The 27994-nt window shown below is 41.1% G+C and overlaps 1 protein-coding gene across 1 annotated transcript in view; it reads left to right on the top strand.

Annotated features, from left to right (window-relative positions):
* Window positions 1–27684, top strand: part of LOC116963655 (chloride channel protein C-like) — a 78658-nt gene extending 50974 nt beyond the window's left edge. The window contains 4 exon segments of the mRNA XM_042797854.1: window positions 10450–10629; window positions 24133–24229; window positions 25238–25333; window positions 27433–27684. Of these exon segments, the coding sequence (XP_042653788.1) occupies window positions 10450–10629; window positions 24133–24229; window positions 25238–25333; window positions 27433–27684 (625 nt within the window).
* Window positions 27685–27994: the final 310 nt, after the last annotated feature.

The following is a 27994-nucleotide window of genomic DNA, read 5'->3' as shown; positions in this document are numbered from 1 at the left end:
GAAGTGATGAGAAAAATGGCTTTCTTGTAGTGAGATTTTTAAGCTAAACAAACTTATAAGAAGTTTGAAAGACTGGTTTGGTGCTGTTGATCAAAACCTTAGGGAGAAGGTTCGGATGCATGAACAGGCAGATCAGATAGAGTGAGTTTTGAAGCAGCTGTCCTGTTCCTCTAGTTTCTGTCTCAAGGCACTTCTCCTACCTGTCCAAAGCAAGATTCCTGTTAGAGTGTGAATGGGACTGTCAGGGGGTTGGCAACTCTACTGCAAGTGTTAGGTGTGCTGTGACGACGGGCAGGGACTTCATATGAGGTTTTGGTTCTAGCTGTAAGGTCCATTGTGAGTGTAACACAGATCCCCGTGGCTCACGGAGAAGTCTTTCCACAGACATCTTAGTTGCCTCTGCAGCCTGCCTGATGCGGAGGGAGGGATAACAAACCCACACTGATTTTTGGTGTCTTTTCCGTTTCTGGAGAGTCCCGTGGAACCGAAAGAAGTGACTTTCCGCAGAACGAAAGGCGCTGAAGCAGCATCTGGAACTAATCACCTGTGTTTCACAGCTCACTGGTGGGCAGCGAGCGAGCCCCTCCGGCTCCTACAGGCCCTTGCATAAAACATGCAAACGGCGGCTTTCAGCTGCGGGGAACTTGAAACGGCTTCTGCTGGCCCAGCGAGGAGGAGACTGGCTCCCTTTTGGCTCACCTGGGAGGTCAGGCTGCCTTTATGGCTACCACCGGAGCCTTCAGATGTGGTAGCACGCAGGTGGAGCGTGCACAGACACACACACAGAAATCTCACCCGGCCGTGGGAGGGGGGGTGTTCCGCTAATTGGTTAAGTCTGCTCTGGTGTCTGGCCGCCATTTGGCAGATACTGACAGTTTCCACTTAAAGGCAGCCAACCCCCTCGGAAAGCCAGCTGTGCTGGTAAAGTGGCCGATCTCATGAAGATGTCATTGAACAACTGTTTGAACTCATTCAAGAAGCGGTGGGTCTGACTCGAAGCGGGCTGACGTCCCCTGGGGGTCTCTGCTGGATACGGGAATACAGACATCCATTTACCTACGAGTTACACCTCGGTGCTTCCGAGTTACGTGTAAGGATATCATCTTCATTCTGGTGCTGGGGATTGCTTCCAAGTTCACCTTAAACTGAAATGGATTCTCTTTGCTGTTCACACATATGCCACTTTTTCTGTTCCTGGGAGTGTTGCTACATGCTCATAAATATTAGTAGCTTGTCACAGTGGTTGCCATGATGGAAAGAGTTATTTATTTACAAAGAGGAAACAGATGGCACCAAATACTTTAATGAATTTCAGCATGTTTGAGAAATAAAACACCCTTTTTAGAAATAATATCAGTTTTTGCGAAGCCGTTAAATGCCGTTTCACACAATCACAAGGGAGACTTGTTCTTCAGTACACCGAGTGTACACAGAGCCACCAGCAGAAATAAGGCAAAAAAAAAAAAAAAAAGCACAGAATGGAGTAGTTTTATGAAAAGCCATAAAGTCGTGAGCATAGTTTTATTTGCTGCTGCCATTCAGTATGTGGAGTTGTGACAGTAGGTGAGTGGGAGATGAAAGCGACAGCAGACGGGAGAAACCTGAGGAAGCTGAGTCTTGGTGTTGGGGATAAGGAAGGAGAGAGAGAAAGTCAGACACACAAAATCCAGTCCCAGAATTTTGGGTGCATATACTGACCATGTTTCATTCTAAATACACTGTCAGGTGCAGAGAGATCACCGCTTGTTTTCTGGAAGAGCAGATGAGTAATACCAGCATTTATGATCTTATTTTTAACGGGAATGTAAGTGCACACATATTCTCTACTTGTATTGGTGGGTCCTTGTCGTAAGTCATAACTGAGGAAAAAACATGTGTTGCACATGAATGGTACTTAGAAAGCAGGGGGGTTAGTTAAAGAAATATTTTTTTAAAAAATGATTAATGTATGTAGAAAGTTGTAGCTTACAGAATTTTTATGAAAAATTAATTATGGTTCCCAATGTGCTTGTGGTGTAAGAAGTGGGCTAGATTTGTTTTGGAAATGGGAATGCTGAAGTTTGAGGGGTTAAATGCCTTTCCCGAGGAAGTTGATTGTACAGCTGGAAGGATAAGTGCTTTTGCTTGAAATCCTGGTTATAAGTGTCAAAAACTTCTATTTAATGCACTGGGAGCAGTGTATAATCTGTATCTCCGTATACCCAACATTATGTTTTAATAACCTGACTACACTTTTCCACTAGAAAGTGCCTGATTCTGGGAGGGACTGAGCAATTTGAAATCTTTTTTTCATATTTTTTCCCATCTGTATTAATTTAGTTTACTCATTTTGTAGTCTGTTAGACCTAAATCTCTGTACCTTATTTTGACTAAAAGGTCATCCGATAATCTGTGTCTGATTATTAAAACGTATATTGCTGTCACTGTCCATTTCCAAACATTTTGAAGCCAGCATTTTTAATATACTAGTCGGTGCTTTCTTGGACCAGGCTGAGTGGAAAAGCTAAGGTGGCTGGTACAGTACATGAGGGTGGAGGCCCTGAATGAAACTTTTATAAAAACTGTCTCATAGGAGCTTTCCTCTCCTTTTTCCAGTTTGGAGTAGTTTTTTTTGGCATAGATTTGCAAGAAACTCATCATGTCATTGCATTCAAACTGCAAGGGCCAGCTTAGTACTTCGTGAATTTCCCTTGGAAATTGATCTGCAATGATCTAGCCAGAGAACATGGATTTCCCTGTTTGTTTGGTTATAAGGAAGATCATGAGGTATTTATTATAGCACTCAATTTACTTGCTTCTCTCACTTTATTCCTATGGAAGTTTGTTTGAAACATTTATTTGAATTTAAATAGCTTGTACTGGTGTCAGTTTGAGAAATTACTTTCTTTGCCTCTGGTTGGTTATAATGCCAGGGCAGATGTATTTAACACAAGCTTAACACTTTTTTTTTTTTTTTTTCCCTCTCTTTTGGGAAAATATACAGGCTCAGATAATAATTTGGAAAATACAGAGATAGCTGAATCATTCAAATTCTGCACACAGTAATGTATTAAAAGCAATAACTAATCCATGTTTGGATCTTTCTCTCTGTGTACGTTTCTACATATTCATGTGTGTTTTCTCTAGACCTGGCTAGGTGTTGCTTGCAGGGGTCCTGCTTGCTTGATCATTCAGGTGAAGAGCCTCGGCGGGAGGGTGTTTGCTCCTGGCCCCCTGAGAGCGTGGGTGCTGCAGCATCCCCTGTGTCTTGGAGATCCCAGGGGAGGGTTTGGATCCCCCACAAGTGAGGTGAGAACCCATTTCGGATCTCTCATGTTTCCACTAAATGTAGTCTTCTACAGGTTGTGTCTGTTGGATGCCACTCTTCTACGGACATTTCCACATGCAGTACTAAGCACGTGGGGAAACACACAGTTCTGAATAGAAACACCAAGTGGGTTTAGATGCCTTCAGGTTTGAGTGGAAGTAGCGAGCAGGCACTGGCAATAGCTCTGGATATTTATATGTCTGTACACCCCTTAATACTGACATGGCTAAAGTAGGCTGCTAGTTGCAATTTGTAAATTTGTTTTTGAACTTACACTGTGAAAACTAGGTCAAGAACTATGGCCTCTAAGTTTTTACCTATGGTTTCACATGTGGTGCACAGAGGCTGTAGTTTCTAAGCTGCATTTGAGTAATTCCAGCAGGTAGATCCACTCACATGATCCTTTACCTGATTATCCCAAGGTGTCATGCACAACCTAATAATTTCTTTTTAAAGCTAAATACCCTTGTATAAACAGCTACATTTATGCAAAGTGGATAGGGGCAGCTATTTTTCTAACTTACTAGTATTTTATACTGACAGTGCTGGTGGGAAAAACTTCATAAGGGACAAAGGAACAGAAAAGCAAACTCTTGACAGAAACCCCCCATACATTCTCCATGCACCCCCTGCCCCCCCCCCATCTCTTCCAAAACACAAAAGCTTTCTTATCTGTTTCCTTAGTTTCTTTTTTTTTGTTCTGCAATTTTTCAAGCATTAGAGAGAGACAGTTTCCCAGCAGATTATGAGACCTTGTGGAAATCCATTTGTCTTTAGCATACAGTAGTTGCTAAACACATAAAACTTTCAAATCCTCTCTGGGAAATAAGTGACAGAGACTTTCAGCTAACCCAAACAACACATTTCACAATAAGTGCTATACTATTAAAAGGCCTTTGGACTGAATAGCTAAATGTCCCCTCATTTAAGAATATTGAGGGAGCCGGGACCAGGGGATGCTGGGAAGCTTGTCATCTTACAGAGAGTGTAAATATTTGTAGATATACTGAACGGAGACTGAACTCTGCCAAACTTCTGGCTCTTGATTTAACTAGAAGAATTTCTCACTCAGTTTAGCGTTCAACTTAAATAGAGACTGCAAGGAGTCGTAGGCCTTGTCTGCCATGCAAAGTTCCACTGAAAACTGATTTTAAATAGATCTAATTAAAAAAAAGCACCATGCACTTACATCAACACACATGGTGATTTTATTGGTTTAATTTAACCTTAAATCAGTTTAAATGTGTCTATTTCAGGGGTTAGCACTGAGTGGAGCAAATCAATTTTAAAATTAATTTAAGTGGTGTCCTTTTCCAGCATAAGGAGGTTTTGTGGAGCTTTTTACTTCCCTTTATTGATCTCAGTGGTATTCTGTGAACATACTTAAAGAACCATTTTTTTTCACAGAATTCACTTGCAAAACTACTGAATTCAGTCATCTGCACATGATTAACATTTCTGTAGTACATATATACTATTCCGTTATATCCTGAGATCAATATTGGCATGTAACTTTTAGATAAGCTTTTTCACAGTTCGCTTTTACCAAATGTCTTGCTGAAAAGAAAATTGGTGGTCCTGTGACAAGTATGTAGAAATGTTTTTTTATAACTTTTTAAGAAAAAAAAAAAAAGAATTTGTATTTAAATGTAAGCAGTTTCCTGCAGTGTTGTGAGTTTATTCACAATGGGGTTTCTTTAAAGATGTTAGAGCGAAAGAAAGCTAATATAAATAAACTGTATTTATAATGTAGTAGCAGCTACAGGTCTTCATAACAGTGTGTCTGGTTCTGTACTGGAATTAAAATTATGAAATAAATTTGTTCAGTTTTTCTGGCCAAATGAAGTGCATTTATAAAAAAAAGAATGCTCTAGTCTCAGAAAGTGCACAAAAAGTAGAAACTAGAACTGAATAACTCTAATACTTGCTGATATTTATAACATAGGTAAGTAATTTTAATGACCTTCAACCTGATGATGTTCCTCTAAGGTAACCAGCCTGCCCTCTCAATTGTTCAGAGTCCTGACTACGCTCAGACTAAAAAATCACTACAAGCATCAAGCAAATCCCCAAACAACCTCCTGAGAGCTATTCATATAAGATGCAGTGGCCAGTCAGGGCAATAAAATAATGGTTTGCAAGAAGCTCAAATAAAAGCTAGGGCTGTCTCGAGCAGGATGACCTGTGGTGAGTCAGTGGGTAAACATTCTCAGTGCAAAAACAGGAGGACAGGAGCGACAGCTAAAACAGATGAGGGCAAATCTGTGAATAAATCCAAGCAAGCAGCACTGCCTGTGTTCTCATGCACCTTGATCCTGGAGTCTGTTTGAATTAGGATTATGCTTCCCTCCCACCCTCCTTTAAGTCCTTTTAATAATTTGAAACTTCCATAAAGTATAGAGTAAATCCTATTTGAAGAAAAGTTCTCTTGTACTGCATGCTGTCTGAGGAAACCTCCATGTTATGATTAGATCTGTTATGGTTAGATCCTTAACAATTTATTTCAGTGGGAAAACTTCCATTGGATTTAACAGCAACAGGGCCTGAACTACATTTCCATGAATCATTTCAAGACCGTTTACCATTCAGGGATATTGGCTTCTTACCAAATGACTGTCTTATTTAGGTCATAAGGCAGATTGTCTTTGTTTCATGTTATATCCAGCCTCATGGATGTGCTCTTGAAAGGAACCTGAAACTTGGATATCATAACATTGGTGAAATAGCCTTAATACTTTAACACATTATGCTACTATAGTGAATTACATTTTGGGAGAAAATGTTCTCATATGTCCTATTAAAGAAAAATTTACACTAGATCTATTTTAGTAGTGTGGCTACAGCTCTTTGTCTCTCCTTGAGGTAAATCTAATCACATAAGAAAGATTTACCGGATAAAATCCAAATGTAAGTACCTCTTGTTGTTCCATACAAAAAGGCATTTTCAAAATGGTAAATGAAACGTCCTCCTTGCTTGAAATTGCATTGTGAAACTGAGGGCTTTGTTGCACAAACGCCAGCGTGCGGAAGCAGTGGCGCTCACCAGCCGGGCAAAGCAGCCCCGGGAGGCATTTGGGCAAGCCTGTAGTTGTGCAGGAGAAGGGGCTCGGCAGCGGCGGGGACCCTGCCCACGGATGCTGATGCCTGGCCACGGCGTACGTTTGCTATCTAGCTGCCCCGTGGGCAGCACGACTACCTGGCGGGCTGTGAGCACGGCCTGGGCAGCTGGCACGGCTGTTGGTGGGCTCGTGCACATGGAGGTGCTTGGGCTGGTTTTTAGGCTCCTGTTCACTGTTTGTGCTCTCCTTCTGGCTCTTCTGTGAGTTTCCTTTGCCGTCTTTGGATCTTGGCTGGGGCTGGGAAGGCTGATCCTGGTAAAGGCATGTTAAGCACCCATTTAACAACAGCCTGAACCCTCAGTTGCACGAAAGGAGGGGCACCAGGAGACCATGGTAGGCTGTGGGTGGCAAATTGAGGCTGCCGTGAGGGAGAAGGCTGGAGACCTGTGATGCCTGGCAGTAAGAAAACGGTTCCTCCTCTATTTGCAGGCTCAACACTGCAGAATAGGTTTAGTGCTCTGGAAACAAATGGAGGAGGACACGTGATTTAGTGACAGCAGACATCGGTAAGACACTCAGTGCCTTGTTTGCTTCACTGTCTACCAATAAGGACTCCTAGGTCTCTGAATTTAGTGCAAGTATTCAAAGAAAACTACCAGCAGTAGCTAAGGACAGAACGAGGGATTACTTGTGAAAACTTGAGCCACAGAAACTATGAGACCAGATAGACTGCATCTAAGGATGCTGAGAGTGCTGGCTGATGTCTTTGCAAGGCTCCTGTCTTTCATCTTTGAAAGGTTGTGGAGACTGAGGGAGATCCCCACTGATGGCGGAATGGTAAGTATTGTGCCTGTGTTCAAAAAAGACCAAAAGTCCAGCCTAGAAAACTACAGGTCAGTCAGCCTCACTTCAGTCACTGGTAAAATCATGAAGTGAGTCCTCTTGGAACAGATTTCTAGGCACATGAAGGAGAAGGTGGTTATCAGGAACAGTCAGCATGGATTGACCAAAGATATACCATGCTCAACTAAACTGATTGCCTTCTATGCAGAAAAGAGTGGGTTTGTGGATGAGGGGAGAGCAGTGGATGTCATTTACCTTGACTTCAGCAAGTTTTTTGGCACTGTCTTGCATCACATTCTTGTATCCAAGATAAGATGTTACAGCTTAGAGGCTGAACAACTGGATGGTAAAATAACTGATTGGGTGATTGGCCTTAGAGGGTGGTGGTTAATGCAACATTCATTGCCTGGAGGTCTAACAAGTAGAGCCCTGAAGGGTCTATTCCTGGACCTGGCCTGCTTAACAGTTTCATAAATGAGGTGGAGGAGACAATGGAGTATACTTTCAACAGAATTGCAGATGTTACCAAACTGGGATGATAAGGGCTGGACCACTTGTGCTGTGAGGCTGCAGGACTTGGGCCTGTTCAGCCTGGAGATAAGGATGCTTTGGAGGCATTTAACAGTGTGCCACTTCCCCTCTGCCCCATAACTATTGGAGATCATTGAGAAGATGGAGCCATGGTCTTCACAATGGTGCATGGTGGACAAGAACTAGCAGGCCCAAGTTGAAACAAAAGATGTTCATATTGGCTGTGAGGAAATACTTTTTCACCACGAGGACAGTGGGGTAGTGTAACAGGCTGCCCAGGGTGGTTGTGCAGCCTCCATCCTTGGAGGTTTTTAAGACGTGGCAGGAGAAAGGCCCAAGCACATAGTCTGAGCTCATGGCTGAGTCCACCTTCAACAGGAGGTTGAACTAAAGAACTGCTGAGGTTTCTTCTGACTTGAATGATCCTTGATTCTCATGATCCCATAGATACAACTCCAGTTTGGCTTGGTGTTTTCCTGAGGAGTAATATATTGGTAAAGGCTTTCTTTAGCCAATTTTATTTAAAGGTGCCTTAGCCTTGTAACAGTCTTTCATAAAACAACTCTTTCACCTGCTTGTCTCTTCTACTCCCAAAGCAAGGTTAGTCTTTACAGCAACAGGCAGAAGACTCACTGAAAGAAATGTCACTGACACTGAGCAGTGAATCAGCTCCAGTCCTTAGTGTGTTCTTACATCTGAAAAAGCTGACCGATGATAATGCAAAGTGTAGAGTTGATGTAGGCAAGACAGACACTTTATAATCCTGGACAAAGCCAAAATTACAGAACAGTATAATGAACCATCCTTCACTTTTATGCAAATGACTGACTTGACAAAACCTAAGGATGTTTCATGGGGTTCTGTGATAATGTTGGAACGTTTGCTTTTCGTGCAACAAAGCAAAACTGTAAAGTTTTGAAGATGGAAAACCTACATACTGCTAAGAATTACACTCTAGAAACTGCTGGAATGTAACTATTCACATTGTTTTTATTTAAAAATCATTTGGGGTTTGCACATATTTAATGTAATTCAGGAAGTAGCTATTATCATTAATCATGTTTTCACATTGTGTTCACTGTGCTAGGTACAGTACTTCTAATAGTGATAGTGTATAGTATTTCTAGACAAAGCTTAAAGCAGGAAAATACAGCTTTCTGTCTGGTCTATGGAGATGGAAAAGAGGCAGAGGATGAACAGGAATCTACTCATTTAGGAAGAATAAAATTCCTCTAGTGGAGCATTTTATGCAGCAAACAGCCACAGCGGCACAGTTCTGACAGCAGCTCATCCTGAGCAGCATCTGTGGTTCCCGCTGGGTTCCATCACTTGTACTGCATCAACTGGTAGCACTCAGCGAGATTAAGAATGAACAACTCCATCTCTTTGGGACTTTTAAGTTTTGTTTTCACTAGCTGATACTAAATTCCGCACTCAGCCATTTTGATTTTCAAGGTAAATTACTCCTCATTTTAGCTCAGAAGCAAAATGCAGTTCGGAGAGGTTCATTTTTCCACAAGTTGGTGTTCTGCTCCCTTGAAACGTAGATCTTTAATAAGATGGTGTTCCAAATTTTCATTGCCTGCAGTCTGTTTCATATAACTGGGGATGGGTATGACGTGATTTGATGCATATAAGACTGTTCTTTTTCAGGATTCATTTAAATCCATCCCAATTAGGAAAAAGAAACTTCACAGCTGTGTAGGTGCCATGTATGAAGTGCATTGTCTTCTCAGATCAGTTGCTCTTAGGCAGGTGGTCACATCACAGACCATCAGAGTAACTGGCTTGAGAAAATAACCTTGTGTCTCTCAGGAGGGAGGACAATAATTAGCAGCATATGGAAAGAGTTGCTTTTACCACAGGGATGAAAGGTACATTGGTAAAACAGGATGTCGGCAAATTTATGCTCCAGTTGTCTCTGTCTGTGGTTTGTGTCAGCCTGTGTCTGAACTGGAGATTCTGGCCCAGATGATAGTCAGAATAGTTAATGTAGTTTTTTGAAAACAGAAACCAAGCTTAAAACTAGAGCAGTTCATTGACTTCAGTTGTAAGAATCTGGCCTGCTGTAATTCCACAGAAATGACTCCTGAATTTTACAGAAAGTATCTTTATTTTTCATTTCACCCTCCTGTCAGAAATAGCGCGTGCACATGCTTTTCAATTTTGTATGTTCATATTTCCTGAAACTTTGCCTAGAACCTGAAAAGTGTTAGAAAATACTGGAAAATCCATATATGATTTGAAAGCTATCTTTGAAGAGGCTATCTTTCTAGCTGCTACCGCCACAAAAAAACCCCTATTGCAATGATAAGCATTAGCCTGAATTTCTCCAAAGTGCTTAGCTTTAAACTACTTGATATCATCCAGAATTCCAGAGGATTTCAGCTCAGATTAAGAATCTTTTTTTTAATGTGAAAAGTCATGCAAATTGATAAATGAGTCTTACGATATCCTGTCTAGGATGACCACGTCAGGCATATAGTTGAATTTATCATGTATCTCACACAAAGAAGGGCAATGCTTGATAAGCTGTTTTATTGGGTAATTACATTTTTTTTTTTTTACATTTGCAAATGAAGCAGATTGATTCCCATCTTGAAGTAATTTACTAACACATTATAAACTCTTCAAATGCTAACGTGGTACAGTGTGCCTCATTTCCTGTTTACTGAATAATCCTTTGGCTGTCTGCTTTCTGTCTTTCAGGTTGAACCTGGAATTGTTCTCTGCCAGGGACGTCATGGAGCGTGGTGTCAGAGTCCTTCACCTGAAGGAAAGCATTGCCTCCTTGGCTCAGCTTCTTTCAAGTACAAGCCATGGCAGATTCCCAGTGGTTTGCAGGCCCAAGCCAGATCATGAAGAGGTGTTCCAAGGAACTATTAAAAGGTAAAAATGCTATCAAAATACTGTCACGTGATGTTTCTGGCATTTAGCAGATTTCCTTCTTTAAGCATCTGTTTGTGAAGATTATTTGGGATGGATATGAAATTTGTTCCTACTTCTTTAGCATGAACAGCAGGTGTCCTTTAAAGGAAGGACCTAGGTCCTTTCTAGTACAAGTTATCTATTGCATCAGGGGTTTGTTGAAATAACACCAATGTAAACAATCTTGTGGGAACTGTAGAAAAAGGGAAAATTGCCCTTCAGAGCCTTAAAGGTTCACTGAAACAGTAATTTAAAAGGATTTGAATCTAGTTACTCGTGAAATGTCCCATGCCAATTCAAAGCTGGCCTGCTCTTTCTTCACTTCTTTTTTTTTTTTTTTTTTTTTCATTTTATTAGTGTATGGTTTTACAGGAAATGAGTTAACATAAATCATATCACAGATGAGATAAGCAACAAAGTCACTGGAAGTAACATGCTAGGGTAAACAAGAATTAGACTAAAGGAATCCTTGCCATATGGGGGACTCTCCAAAGGCATATAAAATCTCCTGATAAATTAAGTATTTATGGTACTGTATTTCATATGACTACAAGACTGAATTCATCCTCTCAGGAAGGTATTCTAAGGCTGTCCTTTGAGTGGGTGGGTCATAAGTGGGAGAGGCAGTGGCTTAATTTCCACTTTGAGTATCCTAGAGGAAAGGAGAAGATGCATATGCAACTCCTACTTCACGGGTGTTCACTCAGCAAAGCCCTATGAATTATGCTTCCAATAACTGTAATACAAACACATGGCCAGTTTTGTATTGTAATATCATAATCTTTCATAACTTGCATGGTGTCTTCTGTTCGGAATGACCACAGTATTCTACGTCTTTTCTTGTAGAGAATTTTCTTTATCCACTTCTGGTTTAACGCCTTAACTGTGTGGCAGTTGGGATCTATCTGTGAGCAAACAAGGATAAAAGTATTTTCTTCTGTTGATCTGGATGGGGAAAAATGTTATCCGTGCATCATCAGTGGAAATTTGGTTAGGATTTGTCTGCTTTCCTGCTTTATAACAAATTTTCAAGGATGAACTGCTGGCAGCTGGATCACATGAACTTACCTCATAGCGATGTGGTCAGCTGCCCTTTTGGAGCATGAAGATGGGAAGGGAGTGAATATGTAATAAAAACTGTGAACTTGCTTCACTGACAAGTGAAACAGTATGAACCTTTTAGGAAGAGAAATATCTGATTGGAATGAGAATGGTACAGGGGAAAACGTTTGGGTCACAGTGGCCTGCAGGAGTAACAACATCAGTAAGTGCAGGATCATACACTTGTATGTGAGATCTATACTTGTTCCCTCATGGTGATGTTATCATAAACAATATTAATAAGAAATGTGCTAAGGCACTAAACCCTAAATTTCTGAGTGATAGTCTGCGGTGTGCACCAATCTGAAGATATTAGATAGCATAAACTAGTGTGCTTTTTTAGTTTTCAGCTGTCCACGGCAATAAAACTAGAAGGCACACTAACAACCGATACAGCCAGAGGTCCTTTTAAATTCAGTTTATAATCTCATCATTTCCTTATTAATTCACCAGATCACCTTGCAGTGAGCGTCCCAGGCTGCTGAGGTGTATGCTGAGTTTATGCAAGTACTGTTGTGCCTTGTAATGCAGACCAAAGCGGTGTGGGAGCAAGCAAAAAGGAGGGGGGGGGGGGTGAAAGGCTGATCACCAGCACATCCCAAAGAGAGGAGTCTTTAGAGAAAAGCTGATGCTACCTGACAATTCTGGTTTGTAGTTTGCTTAATCCCCAGAGCTCTTTTAGGATACATTCTGTCAGAGCCTTTTAAAAGGGATGAATGAAAAAGTTTGTTTCCCTGTCACTGTCAGCATAAATGAGCTGTTGTTAGACTGTTTTGAGTAAACCCAAGATAATGTTTTAAATGTTGACAAAGAAGCAGCAAATGTCTTTTTTTTTTTTTTTTTTTTTTTTTTGTCAGTCGTTTGTTCACTCCAGTGAAACCCATACAGAGATGATGTCTGGGAGCAAGCGTTGCGTTCTGGGGTGCTCTGATGACACCCCTTCTTGCCCCACTGCGTGCCTGAGGGCCTGAATACTTGTGTGGTGAGTTCGGGGTGCCTCGTCCCCAGCGGGGACCATGGGTGACTTTGCTGTTCTGCTGTTCTCACCAGCACCAGGAAGGGAATGCTCTGCAGCCGTCCTCTGAAATAAGCCTCCAAAAATGTGATGTGTCATGGAATTAGCGTATTCATAACCATAAGTAGTTAGGATTTGGGTTTTCCGTCTTACTCATAAAATTACAGCTCTTGCAGCACGTAACTGTTAAGACCAAAATGAGAAATGCTGTGAACTCCTTAAAGAAGAAGGGTGTTGTTCAACCTCTTCCCTATGAGATCCAGTGCAATCCCATGTGGAGGTGACATGACCACAGGCAAAAAAATGATTTTTCTATCTTGTACATCAATAATGTTAAAGTGGAGGAAATGTGGCTTGCCTGGAATATTTTTAAAAAGGTGGCTTGGGGAAGATGCAAGAAAAAAATTGCCATGATGTTTTTCTTGAGAGTTGCCTTGGGCATTATTGATTCTTAAAATATGGTTTTGTTTTGTTTTGTTTTTTTTTCTAGTACAAAAAAGTTGTTAGGTTAAAAAGAAGGGGGCAACAAGCTATTGAAGGGAAAGAAGCAAACAATCTGCTAAGCTTGCATGAAGGCAGAGGCAGCTCATAATTTTTTAATACTGTTTCTCATTTATGTGTTTTTCTGAACTGTTTCTTCTCATGAAATAAGCATGGATGAAACAAAGAAAATTTGGACCAAATGTAAAAGTTATTCAGTACCTGCCCACACTTGGAAACTGTAGTGATGAGAGTTGCTCTACAAGGACAAAGTGTTGTTATGTTTTGTAATACATACAAATGATTCTGACCCTTTGAAGAGAAAAGGTCAATGTCAGTTCTTACAAAAGCAAGGACTGTGGCCAAGCAATGTTGGCTGGAACTTGCATGGGCCTACAAACGCACCTCAGTGCTGGCCTGTAGCAAACACCCAGATATTCCAATTTTATTAAAAAACAACCCAAACAAAACCTATAAAATCTTCCATATCTACTTAGTGGGGCCAGATTTTTCTCCTACTCTTTGTGATCTGGATGGTTATCCACTGGGGATCAAGATGAGATCACCAAACACATTTTTACACGGGTAACCTAAATCTGAAGCTGTTATCTTCCCCAGTTGGGTAAAACAGTAGAGAGTAAAACCAAAAGCAACTACTAAAGAAAACTCCTTGGCTTTAAAATTGTTAAAGAGGAAGCAAACTGTAGCTGAGAAGCAAGTTTCCAAAACAAAGTTCTCCTTAGAGTAATACTTTTGACAGTTTGCCATAGGCAGATCTCTGTGCATGCCTGGGAAACCCTTGCAGAATTCAGTTTGAGGAACGTGTGGCTGGTGAACTCGATGAACGGCATTGGTGGGGATGATCGACTTACTATGTGCAATGCAGAGGGTTGAGGGACTGGCTTCCCCCCTCCATTTCTCCCACAGTAACGGTGATACTTGCACATCAGAATAAAACAAGCTATTCTTTTGCACTGCAGCTGAAATGCCTCCCCCGTCTCCCCCCCAGCGACTGCGGGAAGGGAGCTGGGCTGTTATGAATGTGTTAGCCCGGAGTCTGCTGAGAGCTATAAATGTCATGCCCTAAATGGCATGCCCTCCTGGCTAGGTGGAATTCATTCTTCGGAGAGACCTGAGGATAGGATCACTGCCTTCCTTCCCAGGAAGTTTCTGCCAGAGACACTGCGTGGGGCTGTAAATGCATACTGAGGAGTTGTTGGGAGGTCCCGTGGCTCTCTCTCGCCTTGGCTGCTCTAGTCTGTGGCTCCAGATCCTCCTCCAGTGGGAAAAGATAGAGTTATGCTTCTGCCTAATTTCTGTGAGACCAAAACTGAAAAAAGAGCTAATTTTTCACTTCCACATATGTTACAATGTACTGGTGTGGGGCCATTGTGGGACAATGAAGTGGTTCTTTGACATGATGAAGAGGTTAGACACATCATCACTTGTGTTTTGCTGCTCCATCTTCTTTGGAAGAGGTTACTTTATAAAGTAAAACACGGTAAAAACGGAAGACATGGAGGATTTGAGGAGGAGAGCTGTAGGTAATGAATTTCTTTTCCCTGGATGTGGACACAGCTGGGATGTAACATGGAGGGTGATGATACCTCATGGTTATCAGCAGCATCTTTGCTGCCACGCCGTGCATCTTCTCACACATGATCGCCTCCCTCCACATGTGCGTGACACTCATGCACTCTCTGATTTCTTCCACCAAACTGGATGACAACGTGCTCTCTACTTAGGTGCTTTTTTTCTGAGGTGCTGTTTATCCCTTCTTATATGTAGGTTTCCTGCATATTTATAACTGACGAATACCATGTTCCTCTGAGGGACTGTTCTGATGTTGGTGACTTTTCTTACTTTTACTTCACTTTTGCCAAGGAAAATGAAGGAGCAGAGTTTCCGTACTGCAATTAAATCCTCCTGGTATTCACTGAAGAAAAGCAGGTGGATGCTGGTGTCTTGTTAGGCCGGGATCTGTACCCTCCTTTTCCTTTGAGAAGTGGTGCAGAGAGGCAGAAGCTGGAGTGCTGCCTGGCGATCTTAATTTCTACCTTGAGCACAGCTATGAGGCAATTTTTCTGAAGGAACTACTGGGCTGACAAGTATCACTGAGTAGCCTGTTTGGGAATTTTACCATAACAAATAAGCCGCTTTGTTCATGCCTGAACCGCTGAGATCTGGGCCATACATAGCTGTCCTGTTGTAAGGCTGAAGGCTGAATACCCTGTTTTTGCCTTTGCACTCTTACCTACACAGCTGTTAGCCATTACTCTGCATTTTCTCTGCCTATCTTTCAGCTGAAGGAAATTTTTTTTTTTTTTAATTGATTTAATTTGATTGGGAAAGAGTAATTATGCAGAAACCACAATATCTCTGACTGTAAGCAGACTGTACAGAATATATCTGTCTAAGCAGAAATGGGTAAAATTTGGGTTTCTGCTACTTCTGTACAGGATGTGACATTTCTGGCATTGTGCCTGCATTTTTGTGTGTATTTTTTCACCTAGGAAACCCCATCTCTTCCCACTCATCAAGCTTATTGAAACTTCAGCATTTGTGGTTGATGCAAATTGTTATTTTTGGGCCAAAAAGAGATGTTAATTAAAATATTGTAGGTAAAGTTGTCAAAAATACTTGTAGTTTACTATGTTTGTTTAACTGTTTTATTACACATTTTGTTATACTATATGGGAGTGTATTGACTATGTAATTGCCTTACTCAGATTAAGTCTGTTTGATACCAGTGAAGTATTCAGGGTGCGTAATTCCCATTTTTGGATCAAAGTTGGGAGTCTAAGATCCTTTCGAAAAAATAGAGCTTTGTGCTCTAAATTAGAAAAGAAATATATTCAAAAGCTGTGGTCTTCGTGTAGTTGAAAAGTTTGCAAAGCCTGGACTTTCAGAAATGCCTAGTGACTGAAAGCATGGCTTCCCATTGAAGACATTTCAAAAGGTCTCGTATTCTGGAAGACAGCTTTTATCCAACTGAAAATAAAGCCCAGTTACTTCTGAGGATCTTGTTCTGAAAGGTGAGTTAGGGCCTGCTCCTCGGTACAATCGCACAAATAGCTCTGAGTTTTGTGAGCTTTGCTTCAGAATGCCTGGCTGGCCCGAGCCAAGCTGCACGAGCCGGCAGAGCAGATCATCGCCGCTGTGACCCCCCCGCTGAACCCAGCGGGTCTCCCTCGCCCACCCAGAGCTGGACGTGGAAACTTACTTTGGCAAGGCTGGGAGCGCCAGTGAGAACACCGAGGGCTGCGTCTTTCCCCTTCAGAAACTCAGGGGAGATATCAAACCTCCGCGTGATCAGCGGCGAACTCCCCACTCCACTTCTTGCTCAGAGGATGTTGCGTCTAATGGAGCCGAACTGCCAGGGAGCTGCACCTGGGAGGAGGATTTCTGCCTCAGGCTGGTCCCTGGTCCAGCGTTGGAAGAACTGCCAGTGGAGGGAGCCAAACTACATTTCTATTTGCAATATTTATTTTGCTGTTCTTTCTGCGCTGCACTTTCTGCTTCTTTCGTGGCAGGAGGAAGCCAGGTAGAGAACAATGTGTGCTCATAAACCTCTTACTTGATGCTCCTGCTTTAATTTCCCTGCCTGTAAACTGGTATGGGAAGGCAGATACTCTGCTTTCCACGATCAGAAGACATGGTAGAGCAGCTGTTCCCAGTAACAATAATGACACTATTGCTGAGACAAACATTTTCACGATGATGCATGGGAACACTAAATCCAAACCACATTGTTTAGCTAATGCATGCTTTCACCCTGCTAAAGGGGAATGTCACATAACTGAAAGTAAATTGAAGAGATCAGAGTTTAGAAAATATGACAAAGTTGAAAACTTAAAGCTGCATTACACAGTAACATCCTTTCGCAGAGAAATCATTGATCCAGAGTGGTGCGTGTATGTGTATTTTATGGCAGTTTATTAGGTATGACTCGCCTCTGGTCAGTCCAGCAAACAGAAACCGTTGTGAGTCAGGAATGCGTTCTGCCAAGCGCCTCAGTAAAACTGAGCATAGCATATTGATATGTGCTGTGGGAAAGGAGATCTAGCATTGCAACATATCATAGATATGTCAGGCTGGAGGTATGGTTTCTGGTATTTTTCTTTAATCTGCCCTCCCAGTTGGGACTAATGAAACACTACTCTCAAGGCGTCCGTGTGCGCATGTGTGCAGAGAGTCCACACACACTTGTTTAACAAGGCAATACCTTTATTTTTCTTAGCAAGAGGAGAAGTACTTGCCTTCAGTAAGCAATGTGGTGCAACAGCTTAGGGACAAATGGAAAGTTAAAGATGAATTGAGACCAGAAACATTTAATTTATAGACTAATTACTGAGCTTAGCGATATCTACCTTAATATTGCGACAGTCTTGCTGCTGGCACTCTGGAAATAACTGATATAGATTTGAAAGCTTCTTGGAGAGCCTTTTCCTTCTGGCACTGTTGTGGAGAGGTTGCTAAGTTTAGATCACAGGAATGCAAAGTTACTCAATCAAACACAGAAGTCTGCAAAGTTAATGGAATAAATGGAGATAAAAATGAGGCTTTGTTTCTTACTAGAGGATCATGGGCAACTTTCCCCCCTTCCTCCTCCCGTGGTTTGCTGTAAGTTCTGGGCAATAGTGATTCTACCAGGTCTGATCAAAGCTAGAAAGACTGTTGACAGTGTTTTGAAGGCTGCATCTAAACTCAGCCAGCAAAGAAAAAAAAGGGGAGGGAGAGCACGTTAGAGACTTGAAAACTATTTTTAGGTGTGCAGAGTAGGGAGCTGATGGCAATATCAAAGTGCTTTTGTGATTACTTGGTTTCCATGTTAGAGGGTAGAGTCTGTCAGCACACTGTTTGTTTTTACTGTCCGGACTCCTGCTTTTGAAAAGCTGATCCAGTTAATTTCAATGATACACTATACAGTAATCTTGCCTGTTAAAATAAATGGAATCCAGCACTTTCAACAAAAGCCCTTGACGTTATGATCCTCCCATGTATTGTCAGGGTCCTGGGGCACTGGAGCTCATGAATAACACAGATGGAGGAAGGTTTATAGAGTCTGTGGCAGTGATTTTATTTCATATCCGAAGTGCGAAAATTTTCTTCCAAAGAGCAACATTATATGATACTTTTAAAATTAGTAGGCCTGTTTGGCCATACAAATAATTGTGCAGGTGCTGTAGGACTTTGTGACAGAGCCCTTTGGAGGGAAAACTAGAGTGTTGCAGAGGCTGTGTGCTAACTCAAAAAGCCAAATTAAAAACGTATGCAGCCTCACTGCAGCATGTGGGTGGCTTTCAGGCAAGTGCAGAGTGTTGTTAAATGTCGAAATCAAATATAGGCATGGGGAAAACTGGTGTGTGAATGGAAAGACTGATCACATACTTGTCCTGTCGTTTAAATGTGTGGTAGGTTCCTCTGAAACTGAAAATCTGCCTGGTAAGAAGCCAGCTTGTAGGGAAATACGAATCTCATTCTAAGTCTTCATCCTTTTCTAAAATCTAGTCTTTGTGTAGATTTGAAATTCTAAGTTTGCATTTACAATTTATTAACAGCTGCCTTTGCATTTTCATGTTGAGGCTGTGGACTTACTGTCTGCTCATTCACTCTGATGGTGCCCATAAAACCAGATAGTTGGCAACTTAAGTAATGAATATTAACCTCAAAACACAGCTCTGAGGTGGAAAAAAAATCCCTGTTTTTCAGATCTGAAAACTGAGTTACAGGGATTCAATATTTATTCAGCATCCTTTGAAAGGCTTTGGCATGAACAGGATTTGATCTTTGCTCTGGAAAACCTCAATCCAGTACTTGATAATGACCTTTTTATCATCTTGTAGGTAAAATGCCAAAAATTCATGCAAAGCTCCTTCTTGGTTTGAAGAATGAAATATTAAGTAAACAGTAATGATTTAGGCTGCCTAACCTGAAACAACCCTGCAACCCTGAGATTTGGCTGTGCAAGATGAAGATTTGGTTGATTTTAAAACAGTTCCCGGTATTTGATGATCTAGTCCATATCTACTGTCTAGCTCACCATATGCAGAATACTCTTTTTTTACCAGTTAAAAGGCACAATGCTATTTGAAGGCAGGAAAAAATGCATTTAGTATACTAGCAGCTATCTTACCAAGAACATAAAGTAACAAATATTCTTAAATAGAATTAGTATTTCACAGTCCATGTAAAAAGTTTCTCTCATTGTCCCCTTTGGAAGAGTTGCATGCTTATGCTAGAACTTCTGCTGTGAGCACTGCAGCGATCAAATCCTGCAAAATCCTCTAAGCAGTCTTTTCATTTCAACTGCTGTGAAAGTTGACGTTGCAAGACACTGAGTCTTAGCTGCAGCAAGTTTTCAGATGCTTGTGATATTGTAAAATAATTTACACCAGCCAGGTATGAGGATGAGGAAGGACCATGATGAGTTTCAGGGTGCCATATTTGGCTGCCTTAGTGTGCAATTTGTTGTTTCTCGTTACTGTTCTTTTGTCATCGTTTTTTCAAATTGACTGACATGAATCAAAATTTAGTAATAGATGTCACTGGGTTTTTAACATGTCTGAGAGAAGTCCTGAGACAGCAGATTTTTAATACACGGAAGGGATATTTGTTTTATTCTGGTCAGAATACGTTAATCACCGGTCCTCACTGGAGTTGGATATTGGCCAAAACATCAGATACAGTCAACTCAAGAATAAAAACAATGCAGGTACCTTTGGTGGATTAATTCAGGAGAAATAAGCCTAAAGCCTTCTGAAGCAAACTAAAATGATGCTTCAGGTTCTCTAATCCTCCCTCTTTCCCCCATCCCGCTGTGTAGCTATTTTATCCATTCAAGCTGGGAGAGTCCTGCCGTGAATGCTTTTGCTAGTGACATCACCTTTTAATCTTCCTTCTGTTCATTTGCAGCTACTTTGGAGCTGCAGTTCCTTTTATGTCACTCCCCCAATATTTAGAATTTGTAGTTTCCTCAGATAATTGGCCATCTTGACAAGAAGAGTGACACAATCAGCTGTCAGATACTTTTCATTCCTGACTTCCATGCCAAATCTGACATGTGGATATTGGGATAATAATGTGTTATCTTAATTAGGTGTATCTTCATGATGCATGCTTTATAACAGATAGAGCATATGAAACTACTGCAATGCCTTGCCAGGGTATCTTTGAAATGAGATTCCCTACTTAAGGGTTTTCTTCCTTCTTAAATAAATAAAGAGTAAACGAACAATTGCAGAGTCCAAGTCTGAATCCTAGCACTTCCTGTTAAACCTCACAAAATAGTGCAAGAAACATGTTTGGTCTGCTTTCTAAGGCTTGATGATGTGATAGGAAGGATGTTGTATGTAACATCAAAGAGTGATGTTGTTGTACCTCTGAAGCATGACTTCTGGAAGTCCAAGTGAAATAATGTATGTTCATTTTTCTCCTGAATATGGCAGTTTTTAATAGGCTTGGATTCTTATCAGAAATGTTCCAACGATTTCCTTCATTGTGTTTGTGTGTGCTTTTTTTTTGACTAGCCAAATTTCTCTCACACTTCCCAAAGCGCTGTTAAGTGACTCCCTGCTGGGTTTAGTTAAGAGCGGTGCCAGGCAAATAGCAAGCTGCCAAAACCGACCAACAAACCACGGGTGATGAGCAAATGTTTCTGCTCTTTCAGCTCATGGTGAATGTTGATGTTTTTTTAATTCCAGTCCACGATGTTCAAGTGGAAAATGGTGAAGTCTGGACTATGGACAGTGTTTTGGACCTGAGCATAGAGTCTGGCGAAGGATCAGAGTGGCTCCTAACTTTTGCACTTGATATCTATGTATTCGTGTTAGGATTAAAGTCTTTAGAGTGTTCCTGGCCTAGAGATTATCCTTGAGATCGACTTCTTGGAGCTTTATGTGATGATCTCGGAGCAGAATTTTAGATCTCTGTATTTATATCTCACCTAGAATGATTACAGATCTGTTTGTGAAAGTCCGTAAAACGTGAGCCTTTAGAGTGCCCTGCAGAACAAAGTGTGTAATGCACCGAAGGTAATTCATAGGGTGTGACTGGATTAATTTCTTCTCTATGTCCTCTGCTGTAGTAAACACTTTATGAGAATATTGTGGTTTTCTCCCTTTCCTCCTCCAAATGTAGCCTGAGGGGAATAGATTTTGCCTGTTGTAGCATGCCTATACTGTTCTTTTTAGTGTGTTCTCATCATTGTCCTCAAACCCAAGTCCATTAATTGTCTATGTGACATGTCCATATGCTGGCATGCACATGGCAAGAGGCTTAGGGCAAGCCAGTGACTTTATAGGAGGGTAGATGTGAGCCCAGGGCAAAGTATTTCCTCAGTGGCGTTTTCGCAGCAGTTAGCTCTGCTGCAGAGTTGTGTTCTCCTTAGTAATCTGAAAGAGATTTCATAAAAACCAAAGCCAGTCAGATATTAAATTGAGACAAACAAAGTTTCAAAATTTATGAAGGATACTGAATTCCTTGTTTGTCCTGTGAATGGGATGTGCTTTAAAGGTGGAAGCAGATGACAGACTCCTGGTATTCCTGGCTGTGCCACTGATTTTCTTCAGAACTGATGTTCTTCCACAAGTTATATTCACATTCAGGTCTTCACCTGTATCCCAGCCATATGCACACCTATTTATAAATCTCATTGAGAACCTTAGATGAGAGACCAAAGCCATATCTGCATTAACAAAATACAGCTTTCAAGAGTAGATCTATGGAGTGAAGCAGATGAGATTTTCAGGCGAAACGGGATGGCTCTACAATGCTCATCAACTCATGGGAGGTGGAGGTGGTAGGATGGTTTCCTTCAAATATATGTTCCAGATCTGAACCAAAATGTGGACGCAGGTGCTCCCAAATTATCTTGGTTTTAAATTGGAGAAAAGGTGGCCTATATAAAAGACCAAAACATGTGAAACTACAGTTTAATGTAATACATTGGAAACTAGTTTAATGTTACCTCTTCATGTGTGAGAGCTCAATAGTATTTCATAATAAGATTGATATTTCTTTTGCCCTCTTTACAGTTTTGATCCAGCTTCATCAAATGCAGGACAAAGTAGTAGAGAATAGTGAAGGGGAGACAATTTGGGAAGAAAATAATAGAACAACAAATAGCCTGCTGGTCAGGGCAGCCAGTGGGAATGGGGGGGACCCAGTCGTACAGATCCCTGTTTATTCAGCAGGGAACCTCTCCAAGAGGAGAAATTAAGACATGCCATACATAGCCACTAATGTGCTTGTTATGAAGGAGAGCGTGGAGAAAGGGCTTGAACCTAGTTCTTCCATATCCTTTCCCTAAGGAGGGCACTAACCACCAGCTTTTGGATCTGGCAGGCATGTTGTCTTAGTGTAAGTCCTCTGCTGTGGAGTGCTAATCCCACCTTGAGGCAGACTAATCTTTCCCACGCGACATTATGTTAAAACCAGTAAATTTTTATAACAGGTTTCAGTTTGAACAAATCAGTATTTTCAGATACAGAAATATTTATTAAAAAAAAATTCCCAGCTTATATTTGGTGTTCCAGTCACAAAAGCCACCTTGTACCTCATTTGTATTTCTCTGATGCCCTAGTGAAGTCTGTGCGTCAGCTCTCCTCTGGGTCCCTCAAGCACATCATTTAGCATTGTGTTGCGTATCTTTGTACAACTGTAGTAGCTCCTAGTTGTAATCACAGACCAGGGCTAACATGATGTTCAGTATGTTACAAAACAAAAAGCTTAGTGGTAGTCCCCAAGGTGTTTGCTATCTAAATGTAAGTTAAAAGGCTGGAAGTGAATAGTGTGGATGGAGTGTGTGTGGAGGGGGGAGCAGGGAAACACTAAGATACAGATTATAATTTTAAATATATTGCTTGTCAAGACTTTATATGTGTAGTACAGAAGGGGAGAACTCTAAAGAAAGGGTTGAAATGATACAATAATTGATAAAGATACTGATTTTCACATGACTAAGCAAGAATATTAAATGTCTTAATGAACTCTAGAGTGCAGTACTGTGAGAGAAGGTTTCACTGATGCTTTAAAATTTGACATGATTTTTTTTCAGATCTTGTGTTTTAATCTAGATGTGATTTAAGAAGGATGTGGGAAGGAACAACAATCTATCTGCTTATGTTCAGATAACTGTATGTGCTTATTATTGGTATTGTCTTGTTGGGTGCAAACTAGACAGTGCATGAGCTGGTCCTGCCAAGCAGGTGGATCCAGGTCAAGATGAACATGTAGGATAGGTGATGTCCTTTAATCTAATTAGCCAAACCTAAACCAGAAAACAACTGTGTGATGCTGCTATCGCAGAATAACTCAAGTTGGAAGGGACCCATAAGGATCATTGAGTCCAACTCCTTGCTCCTCACAGGACTACCTAAAACTAACGTCCAGATGTTCCTTGAACTCTGACAGGCTCAGTGCTGTGACCACTTCCCCGGGGAACCAGTGTTCCGGTGACCAACCACCCTCTCAATTAAGAACCTTCTCCTAATGTCCAACCTGAACTTCCCCTGATGCACCTTCATTCCTATCGCTGGTCACCAGAGAGAGGAGATCTTTCCTTCTCAGCTGCCCTCCTTGGGGAAGTTGTAGACTGTGATGATGTCACCCTAAGCCTTTTCTTCTCCAAGCTGAACAAACCAAGTGACCTTAGCCACTCCTCTTAAGTCTTGCCCTCAAGACCTGTCACCATAGTGGTCGCCCTCCTCTGGACTCATGCTAATAGTCTGATGTCCTTTGTATATTGAGATAACCAAAATTGCGTGCAATACTTGAGGTACCATTGTTTATCTGATGCTAAAGCATTGAGTGCTTGGTTTTTAAAATTTGCCCCTTGTAATTACTGTAGCCCTCTTCTCTACCCCTAGGTTAGAGCTGTGCATGCTGCTGGAGAATAAGCACATCTTTGAACCAGAGACAAATGATGAGTCTTTCTCCCTCTGTCATCCTCTCCCCTATGAGAAGGTAACCGCTTTTCTTTCCGTTCTTTCCTTGTTTAATCAGCATGTATATCAGGTGATTTAGGATGAGCTCTCTGTGAATGAAGAAATGATCTAATGTATGGGGTTGAGATAAAGAAGTGGTATGGTATGAGTTAAGTTAAAGGATGACCAGAGACCTTCCAGGGACAGCTGTCATAAACTATAATGCCACTCAGAGTCTGGAAGTTGGGCAAGACTGCTGGCAAAGAATTTCCTTGCTCAGATAGGCTGCTCCAATCTTTTCTCTCTCAACTTCTTTATGGATAGCAGTATTATTATAATATTTAATTCTGTATGGGATAGCACCTCTGAATGATGAGTGTTTGTAAAAGCTTCCAAACTTGAAAAGCATGTAGCATTCTTCCCTTTGATAGATGACTAAAGGATTTTTAGGAATAGTAAACATCAAGCGTGGTAGAAGAAAATGGTGTGTTACTAAGGCAAGACTGGTAATGTAGTTTTGAGCAATTTATACAGGCACAACTGGAAAGTCATCATATATTACTGAAACTTGGTCTGCACATGGGAATCTGGCTGGCAAAACAATGTGGAGAAGGAGCAGGATAATTATGTACAGGATGAGGTGCCAGGATGCAAATTCTTCCTATGGAAGAGGGCTGAAGCTCAGCTGATGGCTAATACCAGTTTTGTTGCATTTTTCTGCACTGTGCTATCATGTAATTGCCGCTTAGCGTGTGAATTTTCACAGTGTGAAAAACCTCAACCCTAAGGCAATATAAATTACATTGTCTTAATAGAGATACAGTTACACTACGGGAAAAAAAAAAATCTTTTTGTAAGTAAAGAATGTTTTGTTTTAAATTGCTAATTTAAGCCTTATTGGCAAAAGAATTTATAAAGTTTGGACAAGCTCTGCCAGCGTAGCTCTGTTAGAAAATCTTTTCTTAAAAGTCAAACTGGTAAGCTTTTGTGCCTTGGGTTCTGACATGCAGTGTAGAAGGAAAGAGAAATGGATTCTTGCCTATTCCAGATAACGGTGGAGAAGCTGCCCAATCTGTCGCGCCTAACCATGCTGCTGAATCGTTACACTACAGATCCCCGGTATCAGCAACTCTTCATCAATCTGGTAAGACTGAAGCCAACTCTAAAAACAAACATTTCCTCCATGAACAATGTGTTTGTTATATTTTCTCATTTGTTTATGATGGCTGTGTCAGCCGCACTGATTTACATAAACACTGCCAATCCTGGGACGTTACATTCTCAACAAAAGTAGCTGAGTACAAACAGCATTCCGAAGTTTTAATTCATATTGTATAAACATAACAGATGTTGATAAAATGAGCCAAAAAGAAAATACAACAAAGGAGACCATTTCAAGGGGGCTTTTGATTAAAATACATTCCAGATTGACAAAATGATACAATGTTAATGGAATAGATCATTTAAATGTCATTATTTGGCTCTTACAGTCCTATAAAGCAAATATAAAGCAACGCTTTTGAGATTTTAGGCTCCATTACAGTACAGTGCCTATACATCAACTTATAAATAAAGCTACATTTCTTTCCCCTTTTATTTTTCTTTTTAATCCCTGCTATGACATTGCCACATTTATTTCCTAAATACTGTAGTAAAATACTGGGTCCGAAAGCAATAATGTGTTTGGTATACTGAATAAGGCCTAAAATAAATACGTTATAAACAAAATAAATGTAGTTTCTGCCTTGGTGAATTTCCAGTTTACAGTGTTGCAACTGAGGTAGAGTGACACTGGGAAATCCAGGCCAAAGAGCCTGATTCAGATGGGTTTTATTTTAAAAGATATAAACCCTGCTCCTGTTTACTTGTGTGTAAAGAAGATAGGACTGAGTTTAAGATCCATCTAGTCTGAATTCCTTGCTTTGAGAATAACTAAAAGGAGAAAAGTTAGAAGAAACACAGTGTTCCTAACGGCCATTATCTAGTTTGGTTTCAGAGTTTTCTTTTAATAGATGGGGAAACTGAGGTGGAGAGAGGACACGTGGCTTTCCGAAGTTCCAGAGGAGGTCATACATGGGAGTAGAAGCCGGCTCAGCTGACACCCAGTCCTGTGCTTGCGCCATTGGGCCACACAGCTCTTTTGTTATGGGAAACCTATTGCACTCAATTAGATTTCACATTGGTACCTAACTTTTTAGTACCTGACGTGATCCCTGAAGCACAGAGTTTAGTACCTCTTCCAACAACTTGTTACTCTCACTCATGAAAGCTCTGTTATCCACAGATATATACATTGTGAAGTTCTTGGGCATAATGATTTCCTGTGGTAGTGACTTCCAAAGCAAAATTATATGTGGTATAGAAAGAGGAAGCCTTTTCACCTTTAATTTTTTTTTCCTTCTTATGTCTTCGAACATCAGTCCTGCAAATGAGAGACATGTCCTTCTACACTGTGCATTTATTTATATTGTTTTATGATGTCTGTTTCAATTTTCTCTGTCTGGGGAAGCTTACACTTGGGAAGCATAATACACCTCCTTTGACAGAACTGGCCAAGTCATCAGAAGGATACTGTAGAATTATGTGAAAAGTAGAAACTTAGTGAACACCTATATAAGCTATAAAAACCAGCTTGGTTAACAATAAAATGGTCTTTAGCTCTGTTCCTATCAAGAAATGGTTATAGCCATCATAGTTTTCAGCAATCAGAGTTTAGTACTTGTAGGACCTCTTCTTCTCAGAGCCATATGATTGTTTTCTTTGTCTTCTTCCTCGCAGTCTATGTTTCTATGTGAATTGACTTTTACAAGCATCTACTGCAAAATATTACAGGATGTCATAAATGGTTGTGTAATGAGATAGCAGCTATAAAAAATCTTAAGACTTAATAAATATTGGGGTCACTCGCTATTTCCAAGTGAAAACTCAGACCATATCAATGGAGCTCAACTTTGCTTTTCTAGCCTGTGAGATTTGGGTACATTCCAGTCATAATAGTTTATTTAGAGTGAACCTGATGGTTTACCAAAAAAGAATGTGTTTTTTCACTATGGTATTTCCTGATGTTTTAGGTATAATTGGGGAACATGGAGAGAAGAACTAATGTTCTTATTGGCTCCTGTCCCTCAAGCCTGCTGCCTTTCTCTCCCCGGCCTCCTTCCTCTGCCTCTCCTTCCCACCCCTGCGGCAGAGATGCACCCATGCTTTTGTGTCCTCCCGATGTCTCCTCTGCTTGCCTTACAGGAGCCATGCATAAACAAATCTGCAGTGGCAGTCCAAGCTCATTTCTCTCTACAACGCACCTCCACCACCTCTCGCACCCTGGGGCTGCGCCACCTCACTGTTGTTGACCCGCAGAACAGAGTGGTTGGGGTGGTCGCCAGGAAGGACCTGATGCCTTTCCCACTGGAGGAGAGGCCCAGGCCCCATCTGACACCACAGAGCCTTGATGCGGGTGAGCAGCCCCTGGATTCAAGGCCATGGCTGCGTTCTTAGGCTTTATCACTTCTTTTTTGAGCCCACATTCCTCAGGAAATAATAATCAGAGCTTTTCCACATGATCCCTTCTGGAGAAGAGATGCTTAAAAGAAGCTGTTGTATCTAGACATGTGGGATTGTAGCCCACAGCTCTGTCTCTTCAGCTGTTTGGTGATTGCAAAATTCATTAATTTAAATGCTTGTGAGACAAAATAAGGATTCATGTGGTTATGGAAGATGTATATAAAATCAGATGTGAAGGATGGATGTCAAGAATGCTTTTGTCACACTGTGTCTATGTCTTCCAATGAAAAAATGTCATAACCAT

Source organism: Tyto alba, unplaced genomic scaffold (assembly GCF_018691265.1).
Source record: "Tyto alba isolate M040663 unplaced genomic scaffold, T.alba_DEE_v4.0 Super-Scaffold_27, whole genome shotgun sequence".
In the NCBI taxonomy this organism is placed as follows: Eukaryota; Metazoa; Chordata; class Aves; order Strigiformes; family Tytonidae; genus Tyto; species Tyto alba.
This window is presented reverse-complemented; position numbering and strand designations above follow the sequence as displayed.